The sequence below is a fragment of the Gavialis gangeticus genome, unplaced genomic scaffold, assembly GCF_001723915.1.
Source record: "Gavialis gangeticus isolate Ggan-Ray unplaced genomic scaffold, GavGan_comp1, whole genome shotgun sequence".
NCBI classification, from domain to species: Eukaryota; Metazoa; Chordata; order Crocodylia; family Gavialidae; genus Gavialis; species Gavialis gangeticus.
This window is the reverse complement of record NW_017729018.1, coordinates 7,561,556-7,575,709: the sequence shown is the minus strand read 5'-3', so window position 1 is coordinate 7,575,709 and position 14,154 is coordinate 7,561,556. Positions and strand designations below refer to the sequence as shown.

At 51.2% G+C, this 14,154-nt stretch overlaps 1 protein-coding gene across 3 annotated transcripts in view; it reads right to left on the bottom strand.

Moving 5' to 3' along the window:
• Nucleotides 1-14,154, bottom strand: part of ADAMTS10 (ADAM metallopeptidase with thrombospondin type 1 motif 10) — a 79,973-nt gene that overhangs the window by 37,469 nt on the left and 28,350 nt on the right. For all 3 annotated transcript variants that reach the window (XM_019513350.1, XM_019513353.1, XM_019513351.1), the window contains exons 5-10: nucleotides 13,690-13,773; nucleotides 13,094-13,239; nucleotides 8,951-8,994; nucleotides 7,830-7,935; nucleotides 6,581-6,727; nucleotides 3,736-3,877 (exon numbers count right to left, since the gene is read on the bottom strand). In XM_019513350.1, the coding sequence (XP_019368895.1) occupies nucleotides 3,736-3,877; nucleotides 6,581-6,727; nucleotides 7,830-7,935; nucleotides 8,951-8,994; nucleotides 13,094-13,239; nucleotides 13,690-13,773 (669 nt within the window). The remainder of the gene's footprint in view (nucleotides 1-3,735; nucleotides 3,878-6,580; nucleotides 6,728-7,829; nucleotides 7,936-8,950; nucleotides 8,995-13,093; nucleotides 13,240-13,689; nucleotides 13,774-14,154) is intronic.

Sequence of the window (14,154 nt, the reverse complement as noted above, 5' to 3'; positions counted from 1 at the left end):
CTAAATATTCATTTCCGACATTTTTAGGGGCCCCGTGGGCCAGACAGACTGGCCTGGTGGGCCGCATCCCGCCTGCGGGCCACATTTTGCCCACCCCTGGTCTAGGACTTGGCGCATTTTAGGCAGGGAAGCAACACAAAGATGGGCCCACGTCCTGAGAGATGCTTTGCTCTCGCAGCCTACTTATTGATAAGAGCTCAGCATCTCTTGGCATCCAGCCTGCATTGATCAGGCATTCAGATGAGGAGGTGGGCCAAGGGAAGAGTTTCCTAAAATTTACCCCTGCTTTCAAGGTACCGAAATGATATGAGTGCATCAAAACTGGCTCCCCGCACCCCAGATTTCCATTTTGACCAGAGAACACATATCCCAGGAGATCTGAATAAGTCCAAGGGTAACCCAGTCTTACCCTTATAGTCAGGGGACTGGCTCCTTCTTTGGGTTGTAGTTAGGAACGATAAATACAGAGATCTGATCACAGCTCCTGTGTGTCACTCAGGTCAAGTTGGGTTTTTCCAGGGCAACTGGTGACCCCCAGAGAGGCAGCAGCATGCTGGAGGGCAAAAGCTGGCACAGGCAGCAGCTTTATGCCCTCTCTCTCTGGCCTCACCCACACATTTAGGAGATGCATTGGGATGGAAGAGACCCAACAAAGAATCCTTGTGCTACAGCAATCACCAGCTGGCAACATAGTCCTAAAGGACACATTGTCGGTGGTTGCATTTAGAGCTGCTTTTAGGATGCTCAAAATTATGCTAGCTGCTGCACCAGCTCCAGGACTGGGGAAGAGGGAAGATGTCTTGCTTCTTCATCTCTCACCAAGTGCTGCGTTGAGTGCCATTTGGCCAGAAAGGGCCCTGACATTCCTCTCCTCCTTCCAAGAGGCTCTATCTGAGTTCCACGTCCTTCAGTGCAATTTCACCCTGACCTCTAATGAGCTCCAGGCAACAACAATTTCCCTCAGCTGTGTCTTTTCTTCTCTCAGGCAATTTAAAACGCACCCAAGAGCCAGCCTCATCACAGAGATGCTGCAAATCTGTTGCAGATGCTAAATCAGAACATGCAGAGCCTGGGAGCTTGCTTGCCCCCTAAATCATCCAAAGTCCAGATTTCATCACCTGCAAACTGCAAGGCAGTGTCTAGCATCCACAGCCAAGCTGGCTGCCAGATTGTCATCATGATCCTTTTGTATTAGAGCAAGCCTGTTTGAATCCTGAACTCTTATGCAGAAAATGACTCCCTGGGAATTAAACTGGGTATTAAAAATAGAAAGATAGGGGGTTTTTTTGTCTATGGAGGAAATGTTGAGATGGGAGAACAGGCTCTGAAGGGCTGCAGCCCTCTGAGCTCAGCTGAGGTATGTCAGAGACATCCAGTGTGCAGGGCTATAGAGCATGGCTTGTAAGACAGAAAAGGCTCCCTTCTCCTAGCTGGGTCTTTGCTCTCATCTCTACATCACAGACTTATCAAAGCAGGATCCTTCTGCATTGTCCTGTTGCACAGTGAGGGACAGCAGCTTGGGCAGCTCTTGCAGTTACAAAGATGATCAGGCACTGAGGAGTAGTAGGAAGAATCAAAAGCAGCGCACACTTACAGGGGACGCGGGTGGTAGGATCTAGTATCGTGACACTACAGTTAGGGCTTCTCCAGAGACACACGGCCTGGAGGATTACGGCCTCCTGCTATGCATATCGCATGCTTAGGCAGGCTGGCCACGATCCTAAGTTCAGCCAGGTAACATGGCAAATCATCAGCATTGCACACTCCGCCACTGGCCCAGCACTGCTGCTATGCAACAAGGCAGCAACTTTCTGTCCTCTGGCTCTAGCCTGCCCTTAGAGCCCAAAGCAGTGGCCTTGCGGGCCACGTACCCTCCATCAGGCAGCAGGCTGTTCAGCATCCCTTTCTGACTTGCTTTAGCTTTTCAGGGTGGGAGTCTTTGGCCCCTCTGAAGCCTGGTCCTAAATAGCCACCGAGCCTTGCGTGAAACACTCTTGACTCAGTGACTGGGAATCCTCTGGGTTAGTATCAAAAGGGAGCCAAGGTGTGTGCATTATTACTGTAGTTACCATAATGAGGTGCAAGGAGAGGATGCTCTGATTAAGAAAAGGAGTCCGCAGCGTGATTCAGGAACCCCGCTCCCCGCTGGCGCTCTCTAGCCGGTGGGAAGGAGCAGGGCACTGGACTCTGGCTGCTTCTCAGTGGGATGCGAGCACCAACCTCCCTTGGCAAATCCACATGACTGGGGCTTAGATTGGCAGAAGGGCATCATCTTTGCCTATTGAAATGGGTGTCTTCCCTTCTTCCTTCCTATTAGCCGTGTCGAGCTAACACTGGAATGGGAGGGGAATGGAGTCTATACCTTCATGCTTGGCACAGAGCAAATTGCTTGCTAAGCTCCCCAGCTCCCCCTGTGCAGCAGCTCATAGAGGGGCACGGGATTTCACAGGAGTCGCTGAGGGCATACCACAAAGATGATCTTTCCATGCAACTTATTATGTTATACACTACAGCATCTGGGCTCCTACTGTCCAAGTAGTTTGTTGTAAGGGTGAAGCGCTGTCACTAGCATGCCTTTTCTCACTCGAATGCGCCTGGCTTCAGCTTCTGGGTGTTGGTTCTTGCTCTGCCTTTCTCTGCTGGGTTCAAGAGGCCAAGGCTACCTCCCGATGGGTCCCAGATAATGGATGATACTCTCTTGCAGCCCTACCAAACTGACAGATCCAATGTAGTATTAAGAGCACGAGCAGGAAACGGTTCTGCCTCAGGCATTTGATAAAGTGACCAATAAAATTCAGGTTTCAGGCGCTCTTCTGTTGCTGATGCCGTCAGAAGCAGAGAGAATCCCGCAGGGTGTCCGAGCTCCAGGGCGAGCTGGAAGCGCTGCCAGGGAAAACAACCCCGCTTTGACTTTTAAGCAGAATGAACTTGCGGGAGTTGCCGGTGGACTCAGAAGCCATTAGTAGCAAATCACGCTCGGGATGGTAGTTGCTGCAGGGGAACCGCACCTATGGGGCTCTGCGGGCGAAGGGCCAGGCTGGTCCTGTAAACTGAGAGCAACTCCGTTGGCTTCAGTGGACTTTGGCTTTGCACTGGAAATCCATGTCTGGGGCTCATCCTTCTGGTGGGTCGCCTTTTCTAACCTGGCTTTGCTGTTCCACAGACCCACCAGTGGTGAGCAGAGCTCATAATTTGGCTTCAGGCCCTACATTTTACTCCCCATGTGGGAAGAAGGGGCTCAAGAGCACGTCCCTTGGGACAGTCTCACCTGAGCCAGGCAGATATTCGGAAACAGCCTCACCGAGGTAGCATGCCCACTGGAGAGGTTTTCTTTAGGATTATGCATGGGCCGGGAATTTAAATAGGCCACGACTGCTATAACACCTCCCTGCCTCCACCCATCAACTGAAGAGGGCGTCGGATGAGTAGCTTGCAGCCTGGTTTCCCTCTACACCCCTTTGATCCCCAGGGAGCCGGGATGGTATGGGAATGAATCGAACGCCTCCCATCAGGCGGAGCCGATGGAAACCGAGCCGAGCGGATCTGCAGACCTGGCCTGGCCCTCGAGGAACGAGGCAAAGCTCACGGCGGCAGTGCGAGTGCCTTTCATTTTAAGCAAGCCAGCAAAGCATTGTGGGTGGCAAAAGAAATGCACCAGTGGCCCAAGCCCTTCGCCCTGCGCAGCCCTGCCCTCCACTCCCTTGGAACCAATAGTAAAGCAGGAAGGCTCTCTACCCCGTATTTACACTGGCGAGATTTAACTCCGTACTGGAAACTGCACTGCTCATCTGCATCGTAGGCCTGCCCTGGAGCCACGGTTGGGTAGATGAAGTCTTGCTTGGGAGGAGCATTGTTCAGGCATAATCCCATCCCTGAGCTGGAGGGGGGAAAAGACAAAGAATCACTAATGGGAAACTCTTGTAGATGAACAGGAGGGTCGTGACCAGGGGCTGGGAGCGAGTGTCAGCTGAACTGCTAGCAACCCGGAGCTAAGCATTGAGAAGCCTTGCTATATTTGGAGCAAGGGATGTAAGTGGGGTATGCTTTCCCGAGGTCTCTCAGTACCTCCGTGCCCCATGCTGGGCAGCTGGGAAATGCCAATACTGCCATGAAAATGAAATAAAATGGAAAGCAAATGAACGGTGCCTTTCTGGACTTGGGAAAGGGCTCCTTTGAGGTTTCAGTGAGGGGCTAAACTACACCAACGGGGCGTAGAGATACTAGACAGAGGGAGCGAGGGATTCAACCTTCTCCTTACCTGACTGACACTAGGGTTAGGTCAAACTCTGGGCCTGCATTGCAGGCTCCTGCTTAGCTCTGGAGCCACGTGATTCTGGGGTTTCAGTTCTATGCATTATACAGGCTGAACGGATGAGCTCACTTCACGTGGGCCCCCAGGTAGCAGGGAAAAGGCAGGAGAAAGAGTCAGGGAGGTTAGTTTGGGGTCCAAAATATAAGGCTGTGCCTTGGAGAAAGGGATCTGTCTCTCTGTGACATCCCAGATGACCATGGCCAAATCCATGTTGGGCAACATATGCTAACTGGGGACCTAAAGCTGGGCACCTAACTCCATGTTTGGGCTTTAAGTCCATGTTACAGTGCTGAGCCTTCACCAATCACAGGGGTGCACATCCACATAGTGTATGTTTAGGAGCCCAAGTCTGGCAACACCGATCTGAAACTCTGGAAGGGATTTTCAAATGCCTAAGGGAGTTAGGTGCCCCCTCCCAAAGGCCCTTTTGGGATTCTTTTCCTCTGTCTGTACAAGGGAGATTACACTGTCCACCACACAGGACTGTTTCTGGGGTTTGATCAATCTTATTACAGTGTTCTGAGATCTGAGTATTATGGTCCAGATACAGCAAAGCACTTGGAGCACAGGCTTCATTTCAGGGACACAAGTGGTCCCAGTGCCCACAAGATCTGAAGCCCTGGCCTAAAAGTTTTGTGTCCTATCACCAGCACTTTCCACCAGTGAAGAAGCCCTTTGGATACTGGGATTATTGGACAATGCATGGCTGGATGGAGCCGGTCTGAGGGCACTGAGAACTAGACCTCTTCCTCATGTGCCCGGAGGGAGAAGAAGCAGCTGCCCTTGCAAACCTCTTTGTCCGGAGTGACTGTAGGGCCACATAAGTGTAATGATGAACGATAGCTGGAGGTGCTGAATATGGAAACCCCTCACTCTTCCCGGCCTCTCCTATTTGCCAGGTCTTAATTGGATCATCCAAGTTTTGCAAGAACGATTCCTCCCCTGCCCTCTCCTTGACCCCCCCCCGCCCCTTGCAGCCATACCCTTTCCTTAAATTAAAGCCCCTGCCATCACTCCCAGAGCCCTAAGTCCCAAAGCCTCGCAGCAAGTGAGATCATTGGCACAGGGGAGCATCTCCAGCTTACGGAGTTAAGCGAGGGCGGAGAGAACGTACGGTAAAGGAGCGCACTGTAAATTCACCGCTCTCTGCCAACCCAGCCGAGACCTTGCAGGGTTACGTGAGGACAACAGAAGTTGCTGCAACAGTCTCCCAGTGCTGCAGGAGGAATGCGCTTTGCTATGTTGTGGGTGCAGGGGTCAAAAGGAGAGGTTTCTGCTGCAGCCAAACATGAGCTGCCAGACCTGGAATTTCACGGCAAGCCCCAGGTCCCGGCCAAGCTCGCTGGAACGGAGGGAAAGCTCAAGGCCTCGGGATCCGAGAATAAAGTTTGCATTTGCAACACCCCTCAACAATTACAGGGCGAGGGGCTGAGTTACCTCTTTTCCAACTGGGCTGCAACCCTGGGGCCACTCCAAGACGGGACCTGCGCCTGAAGATCCCAACACACTGTTTGCTCCTCTTTGGCTTATATTTAAGCTGGACCTAGTCTTTTGAGTAGACACAAGCACCCAGATCCCACCAAAAAAATAAAAGCCCTTTCACAATTGGTCCAGAGCAGTCCCTTCTTGATGGAAAGGCTGAAGATGACACAGAGAGAGACCCAGTCCTCCTGTTCCTAGTGTCCTGCTATGGCAGGACGAGTTTCAAAAACAGCTCCGTGGTGTAGGAGTACAGCCCTTCTGAAAGGCCTAGGACTTCCGCTCCTAAATCTCAGTGGTGTCTCTGAACATCTCTTCCCAAGTTGTTTAGGGGCACCTTAAAATTGATCCTGCAATGGATGGGGAAGCCTGTCCTGGATAAAGAGAGGAATCCAGTCTCCAGCGCACCTTTCCCCACTACATAAACTCTGCTCCCTGCTTCCTGACTGCCCTGGACTCCTTTCAGACATCTCAAGGAGCCACTGATTTCTTGGTGAAGCTCCTGGAAGTGTTGCTAAGGTCTCCACACTGTGGGACAGGGTAAATCAGGAGGTTAGTGTCTTTAGCAGATGATAATGCAAGCAGTGGAAAAAGGGAGGAGGAGGAAGGAGAGCAGGTTCGTGGCTGGGGAGGATCTGGGGGCTGGGAGCCAGGGAACAGATTGTGCATGGGGTGTGTGCATGTGGGGCAATCTCCTTGGTTTTCCCTTCCTTGTAAATCAGTAGTAGAGGCTGGAGGAGGATCTCAGCTGTAGGGGAAAGGGAGAGCATAACTAGAGGGGTTTCTTACTCCAGGAAGCTGGTAATATAATCCCTGCTGCATGTGGACCATACAAAGGGGTTGGTCTTCATGGTGATGTGAGCAGCCATGAGCTTGGCTGTTTCCTGCCCACGAGAGCCACAGCTGTTGCCGACCCCATCGTGGTTCATGCCGAATCTAGAGAACATCACAAAGACAACAAAGACATGAGTTGCACTTGATGTCCCTCCTGGGTGTCCTCAGACTGCAACCGGGGAAGGCCAGCGTGTGATGGGATATTGGGTCTGGCCCGTCTCCTAAGGCTTCAATGCACCCCAAGGGGTACGGCGGTGATGGAGGAACTCTGGCTCAGTGAGAGGGAGACTTTAGGGTGTCACCATCCAGATGTTGCTGCCTCTTCTGGGCACCTCCTTTTCTTCTGACCTGCCCCCCAGTTGTTCCCAGCCTCCCACCTCCCTGCCGTTCCCTGCCCGACGCTCAGGCCAACCATACGAAGTTGTGTGTCGGGCAAAAATCCCTTTCTGATCTATGGAAGTGGCAGCTAAAAAGCCAGAACACAAGGCTGGGCTGTTTTTAGCTTAGCCTACCTAAATACACATGATCCCACTTTTTTTTTTTACTGAGGTGCACAGCTGAGCAGGATTACAAATGAGGACCTACTGGGTTGAAGACATGTATGAATTATTATTACTTAATATTTAGGTTGAGGCATACTGCATGTGGAGCAACGGGTCTTAACTGGAACTGTTGTGCTAGGTGCTGCACAAACACCATCAGTAAAAGCTCTTGTCCCAAAGAAGGCTAAAATGTCAAGGTACTATTGCTCCTCAGGCTTCAGGGCACAGGACAATTATCAATGAAGGCCAAGGAGAAATTTCCCTTCCATGCGCTATAGTTTGTTCAGATACATTAGGCTTTTTGTCTTACTCTGAAGCTCTGAGCACTGGAAACAGGACATTGGACTGCATGGTCCATTTTCTGGCCCGTATGTGCAAGGAAGCAAGACATCAGATCACAAGCATCACTGGTGGGATCTGGTAGAGCAGGCATCGGGGCCAGCTGGACTTTGATGTGATCTGGCTGGGCAAGGATGGGGAATATCAGACTGGACAGATCACTGGTCCAATCTGGCATGGCAGTTTCTGGATCTTTATGATGACAAAATGCTCTTTTTTCAATAGGATTGTAGAGCTTGTTACCAATAAGTATAGCCAAAATAGGCATGTTTTTTTTCCCTTTAAGGGATACCTAAAAGGATTCTTCAGGGAGCAAAACTCACGTGTGGCCAATCTCATGGGCAATGGTGAAGGCCGTTGCCAGGCCAATGTCCTCATTGATGCTGCAGCTTCTCTCTCGCTCGCACATTCCTCCGACCGGGGCCAGCCCTAGGAAAGGCAGCTGCCATTAGCATGGAGAGTTTGCAGATGTGTGCAATGATGCACAGAAAAGGGCCGTGTTTCAGGGCTCAGCAATGGGCTTAAAGCTCACTATTCATTGTGAGCCTTAACCTCGTGTTACTGTCCTGACTTTGCCTACTGATCTCAGTGGGCTTTGAATCAGGCCTCAGAGCAGGATGGGACAGTGGTTTTACGGGCTTTGGCATCTGAGCCTCCCATTACCCTCCGTGCCGCCAGTGAAAGCACTTGCAGCAAGATGACTGGCAGCTGGAGGAAGGCTTGGAAATGCCAAGTCTCATCTTAATCCCAGATTGTCTCCACAGAGAGGAAATGGTTCTGGTCACACAAGTGCTGACATTCCCGGGATGGGGTTGGCTCTTCCTGGAACTTGAGAAAGGCCCACACCAAAACCTTGGATCCAAAGCCTGGCTTGAAGAACTGCCTATAAAGGGCCAGCACTGAGGTCCTATCCAGCTTGCTGCAGTGATACAAAGTGCAGATCCTAGAGTCTGGCCCAGGGGCTTTGGCTGGTGCCAGCACTACTCAGAATCAGCCCTGACTTCATTTATCTTGTTCAACAACCCAGAAACATCCCTGAGCTCATGACAGCAAATTCTTGAAGTCCTATGCACAGAGAATGCACTGTCAGTAGTAGGGGCCAAGCGGAAAAAAAAAAGGCAGGCAAGGCTCAGATGGTATTTTAAGTGATCGGATTCATTGCTATATCGAGAAAACTAAATTCTTCATGTATCTGCAGGGCGAGCACCGCATGGGAACCAGGAGGGGAAGCTTCTCCAACACACCACCCAACAACCTGCCGTCATGCCACCATGGCAGAAAATACTCGAGTGATGAGGCAGGAGACCACCAGCCACAGCCCATGCAATTCTGGACCACCTTGCTAGACACCTAACCTCTGAAACTGGCCTTGAGATCACTGGTGCGCTATATGGGAGCAACGTATGATGACCACCACAGATTCCGGAGCGGGACGACCACGTACCTAAAGTGCCACACGGCTTATTCTTGTAGATGCAAATATCGTATCTGAAAGAAAAGAGAGAAAAGAAAAGAAGAGGCATCAGCGAGCCCCAAAGCCTGTGTAGTCTGGGAAAGCGCCCTTTCGTTAGATGGTTTGGTTTCCTCCCAGAGGAAAGCATCATTATTTGCTAACTGCAAAAGTATTTTAACTTCCCTGGAGTTTTTCCCTGGGGCTGGTGAGTACAGGTTTTTCAGATATATTTATAGTCGTGCAGCTAAGTGCTGTGCCAGTATTATCTAGGGAGTTTTGGTCATCCCAGGAGTCATAGCATGGGGCTTTGAGTGGGCAGGAGATCATGGGTGCTACATACCCGAAAGGTGCCTCCAGAAGGAACAGTCCCTTTTTGTTTCACTCAACAAAACAATGCGGAGATGGAAAGAAAGAAAGAAGCTACCAAGCAGTCAGTGATATAGCTGCCCAACCACAATGCCTCACTCCAGCTATACCACATATTACCCATGGTACTTTGGTCCCCAGCCTATGCCTCTCCCTATGAGGCATCTGAATAGCCCCCATCATATCAGGGTCCAAGAGCTTCGCGTACATTAATGGTCTTATCTTCATTATTTTTCCGTGTGCCCCATTTTACAGATGGGAAAACTGATGCGAGGCTAACGCTTTAAAAATCATTGTCTCAGTTAACCAGGTTTTGGTGGGCCACTTGACAAAGGGGATATCTACAATCATGGCCACTTTTGACTATTTTACACCAGCTAAGATCTGCTGAGATGCCTGGCAAACATTGCAGTACCAGAGGAGCTGGCAGCAGGGAGCAGCGTGTTTGCCCTATGGAGGCCTGACTTCCTCCATTAGTCAGGCTGAGCTCAAATCCAGAGGTCATCAAGGCACGGTGAGTAAAAGTGGGAGATCTTTATTAGCCAAAACTTTTTTCTGACAAAAGAGATGCAGATTTGATGACACCAAAGGTGTTCAGGAACCCAATTTGGCTTCAACAAAAATATTCCTGTAGAAAATTTTAAAAAACCCAGAATCCAAAAACCACAGTCAAAATGACATTTTTCAATTTTCTGTTTAAAAATGACCTTTTGTTTTGAACTTCCCTTCAATTTTATTTTTAAAAAAGAGCCATTAGCACCATTTGACTATGAAACAAGGCGTTTCCTTTGACCTGGGAGGAAACTTTCTTTGATTTCCCACCTTGCTGCAAATAGTAAAAATGCTTTGTTGTCAGTGGCTCTGGACCAATTTCTTTTTATTTTTCAAAGCTGGCCCGAGCTAAAGAATCGTATATTCACAGGGCTCAAATGGGGGGGAATAAATCTTCTCTGAGGATTTTCTTACTTGAGGCACAGGGCAATACAGAGAGATATCAAAGAGAGCCCTCAACTGAAGCTGCAGACAGGAAGACACATGCGGGTTGGCTCCACATCTAAAATTTGTGACTTGGGCCCTTGCTTAATTAAGGGCTTGTCTACAGAACAACAGAAGCCCTGCCAAGAGACCGCAGTTTTGGGGTCACTTTGAGTATGCCTACACCACGTCCCCTCTCCTTGGTGGGCTTAAGAGTGACTGCAGGGGCCGTCTCCAAGCAGCTTCACTGCTGCCTTTTGGGGGGTTTAGTGTGTGCAAGTAGGGCTGGCTGGGGAGCATCCCTCACACAATGGGAAACGTTCCAGTTTTAAAGGGGGTTTCATACTGAAATGCACTTTAACATTATTTAAAAAGCCTGACAAAAAGCAAAATGAAGTTTCTTTGACTTTGCTAGTCAATGAAAAATTTCACAAGATCTAGCCCTGGGTTGACCCAAAATAGGGGTTTTTTTCCTCCCAGCTTCCCAGTTCAGCTGACACACCAAAATAGGGGTTATTTACACAGCTTTAGTTACTGGCACATAAAGATTAAAGGACAGCAATCAGGGAAACTCCAGTCCCCAGATGAGATGCAGCCCTCTCTACAGTGGGACGCAGCAGCTGTTTCAGTCTCGCTAGGCAACAGCTAAGGCCACAGAGCGAAGTTCGGGTTCACTCGGGCAAATCCGAATACTTGCCCCTGACGCCCACATCCCTTTCTTTGCCCCTTCCCTGACACACTCACCCAAACATTTGTTTCTTTGCCATGATGATCTCTACCATCGGATGCTATAGCTCACGCGGGCAGTGCATGTCTAGCTGCAACAGCCCAGGGTGCTGCCAGCTATCAGCAGGGTACCAGGAGCGAGTGCAAAGGTGGGGCTGGATTGAGATGCACAAGCTGTGCCGTATACAAAGGCCAGGAGTAAAACAGCAGGTGCGGTGCTGGTCAGGGCTTAGATGCATATGAAACATGCAAAGATAATTAACAAGGATTGATGAAGATCGTTAGCCGGGATTGAGCCCCGCGGAAGAAGTTTGTGCATCTGCCTGTGCTGTGAAGGGGCCCAGGTCCCGTCATTAAGCCGGGCTGCTTCTCTCAGCCCGTGAAACTTATAGCCATAGTGGGTTAAGAGCAATGTTCCTAGAAAAGGGCTCCTGTCCTTTCGGCCTCTTGCTCGCTGCAAACCCCCTCACCCCCTACCAGGGAACCGAGCGAGTGAAAAGCATTTGTTGCTTTGTTGCGAGCCGACTCCCTGCAAGCCTTCTGAGGTTGTGATTTGACACGTCTCTGAAAGAGCAAAAAACCCACAGCTCAGCAAGATGTTATCGGGAGACGGGGAATTTATCAGAGACAGGGCCGGATGTGCCCCTTCCAAGGCCTGGCGCTGGAGCTGGCTCCAGGAGCGCGGGGCCGAGGAGTTGCTTAGGGTTAGTTGAAACATCTGGTGGGAAGCCGAGGAATTCGGAGTCAGCGTTTGTACACCACACGTGCGGGGCGAGGGAAGGGAAAACAGACGCTGCAGTCCTGGAAGGGTGAAGCCGAGGCCGATGGGGCCTTTCGCTGGCTCCTCCCTCCACCCTGTAAAAATTTCACAAGCCCTTCTGACATGAGCCAGGTTTCGTGCAGCTCTTGCAGCTGAAGGGAACTGGAGCGAGCGCGCAGCGTGCGGGAAGCCAAAGGGAGCCAGCTCCCACTTGGAGACTCCCTCGTCTGCTGCTTGAATTTTACAGCCTTCCCCTTTTCCTCGAGGGGGCAAAAAAGGTGCAAAGCATAGCCATGCTGACGACTCCCAGAGGCCTCGGCGCCTCCGTTACAATGCAGCGCTCACATGCTCAGCGAAAGGCTCAAGCTGGTGGAGGGCCGGCGTCGTGCATCCATGCCAGCGCTCTTTAAATCTCCCCGCCAGCGCCAGGGTCGTTCCAGTCTTGGGCCCCAAACAGTTCTTCCAGTTCCCATCCCTTGGTGCGACTCCGTCCAATGCACTCTGCTGTTTGCATCCTGTGTAAGTCCCATATCTGCACTGTCAGCATACTTTCACAGGCAGGCCAGGCCAGCCCCAATGCAGTAATGCACTTGAGCATGTGCTTATATCCCACTGATTTTGATACACAGGGACATGCTGATGCTCAAAGAACTGCATGGTGCACGGCGCCTATCCTCTACCCGACTCTCTCTGCCTGTCGCTGCAGCTTAATTGCATTGGTTCCCTCCTCCGTGCATGGCACAGCACTCGCCGTCACGCAAGCCGCCCTCATTTGCCTCCTTTCAAGAGTCTAGCGCTCATGGCACATGCGTTTGCAAGTCTGGGTTAAGTGTTCAACGCAGCGTTAGCTCAGACCATTGACACCCAGGGTAGCCGAGTCCTGGAGTGCAAACCATGCTTGAGTTCCTTATGGGCATCCCCAAGGACCTCAGGGGGATGGATATATTGCGCGTTTGCCAGTGTAACGATAAACCGAGCCAGTTTATGAGTCTTTTCCAGTAACATGCAGGAGAATGCGTTTGTCTTTCTGGGCCTCCAAGGGGAGCTGTGGGAAAGCACTGGAGGTATTTTAGTGTGCGTCCTCCCTGCAAAGTGTGCGGCTGAGTTACCAGCCTGGGGGCAAACCTCACACAGGCTGCAGCCCCAGCTGGACTGACCCGTGTGAATTTAAAGCACCACCATACCCGGGTGAGATGGTTTTGTGTATGAATGGGGATGTGGGGTGAGGGGACTCGGGGGAAGCACCTACATCAGAGCCCCAGTTAATTCTTCAGCACATGCATGCTCAGCGAGCGGCAGGGCCTTACCTGGTGATCAGCACTGCCGTGTCGTGGCTGGCGATGCCGTTCTCGGGGATAGCGTTTCCATTGCCGTTCCGGTTCACGATTGATTTCTGCCACTTGCAGAAGCTGTCCAGGGACTTCCCGGCGTGGTGGTTAATCTCCAAAGTGGGCTGGAAGGGAAGCAGTCCCATTATGTCCCCAAAGAGGCCATGACATGGTGAACCAGCAACACCTTCTCCCAGATCAGCCGGAGATCCACTTCCCTCTCCCATTGAGTGAGGTGGTGCAGGAGGAATCAAGACCACAGAGATACTGTGGCACGTTCAGCTGTGGCTGGTGAATCCTGGGTTGCTTCTTAACACAGCAGGTCCCTTTTCTCTAAGGGGACTCGGTACATTTAGCAAGTTGGCAAGCATCTTGCACCCGGGAGAACCTGCTCTGTGGAGCAGCGCACCGGGCTGTGCCTAGCCGCTCGACTTGGTTATGCCTGGGCTGCTCAGCCACGGCTTCGTGCTTTAACATGCAGGGATACAACACGCTCAGAAGTGTGACGGAAGAACCGCCACGCTGTTCAGGTGTGCTGGGCTGGCAAAGACCCAGAAGCTCCCCCCAAATTTTACCTGATCCTCGGTGAGAAGGATTAGTCGGGTCACGAGAATATTGACAATATTGCCCAGACTCGAGTCCTGGAAAAGTTTGGCAACCTGACCTCCAAGAAACAAGAAAAGACGAGTCTTAAAAATGAGCTCGCTGTCACTGAGACGATGCAGCGGCGGGTGGGGAGTGCCTGGGTGGGTGCACACTGCTGCCCTTTGCTGCAGGAAATCCGCGGGCATTGGTTTTTAGGGGTCTTGGCCCCATCGTGTTGGAAGGGTTGAACACAAAGCTAAACACCGTCCAGAAATGGAGTCTGGATTTGGATTTCACATCTCTCCAAAAGCAAGGAGCATTCAGTTTGGGGTCCTGCTTTTGGCCTGACTCTCACAGAAAGTGCTAAACAGTACCTAGATCTCCTTCTTGCGTCCAGGGGGCAAAGGCTTTTGGCTTTGGAGCTGCACTATGTGTCAATTATGGAGCCAAAGCGG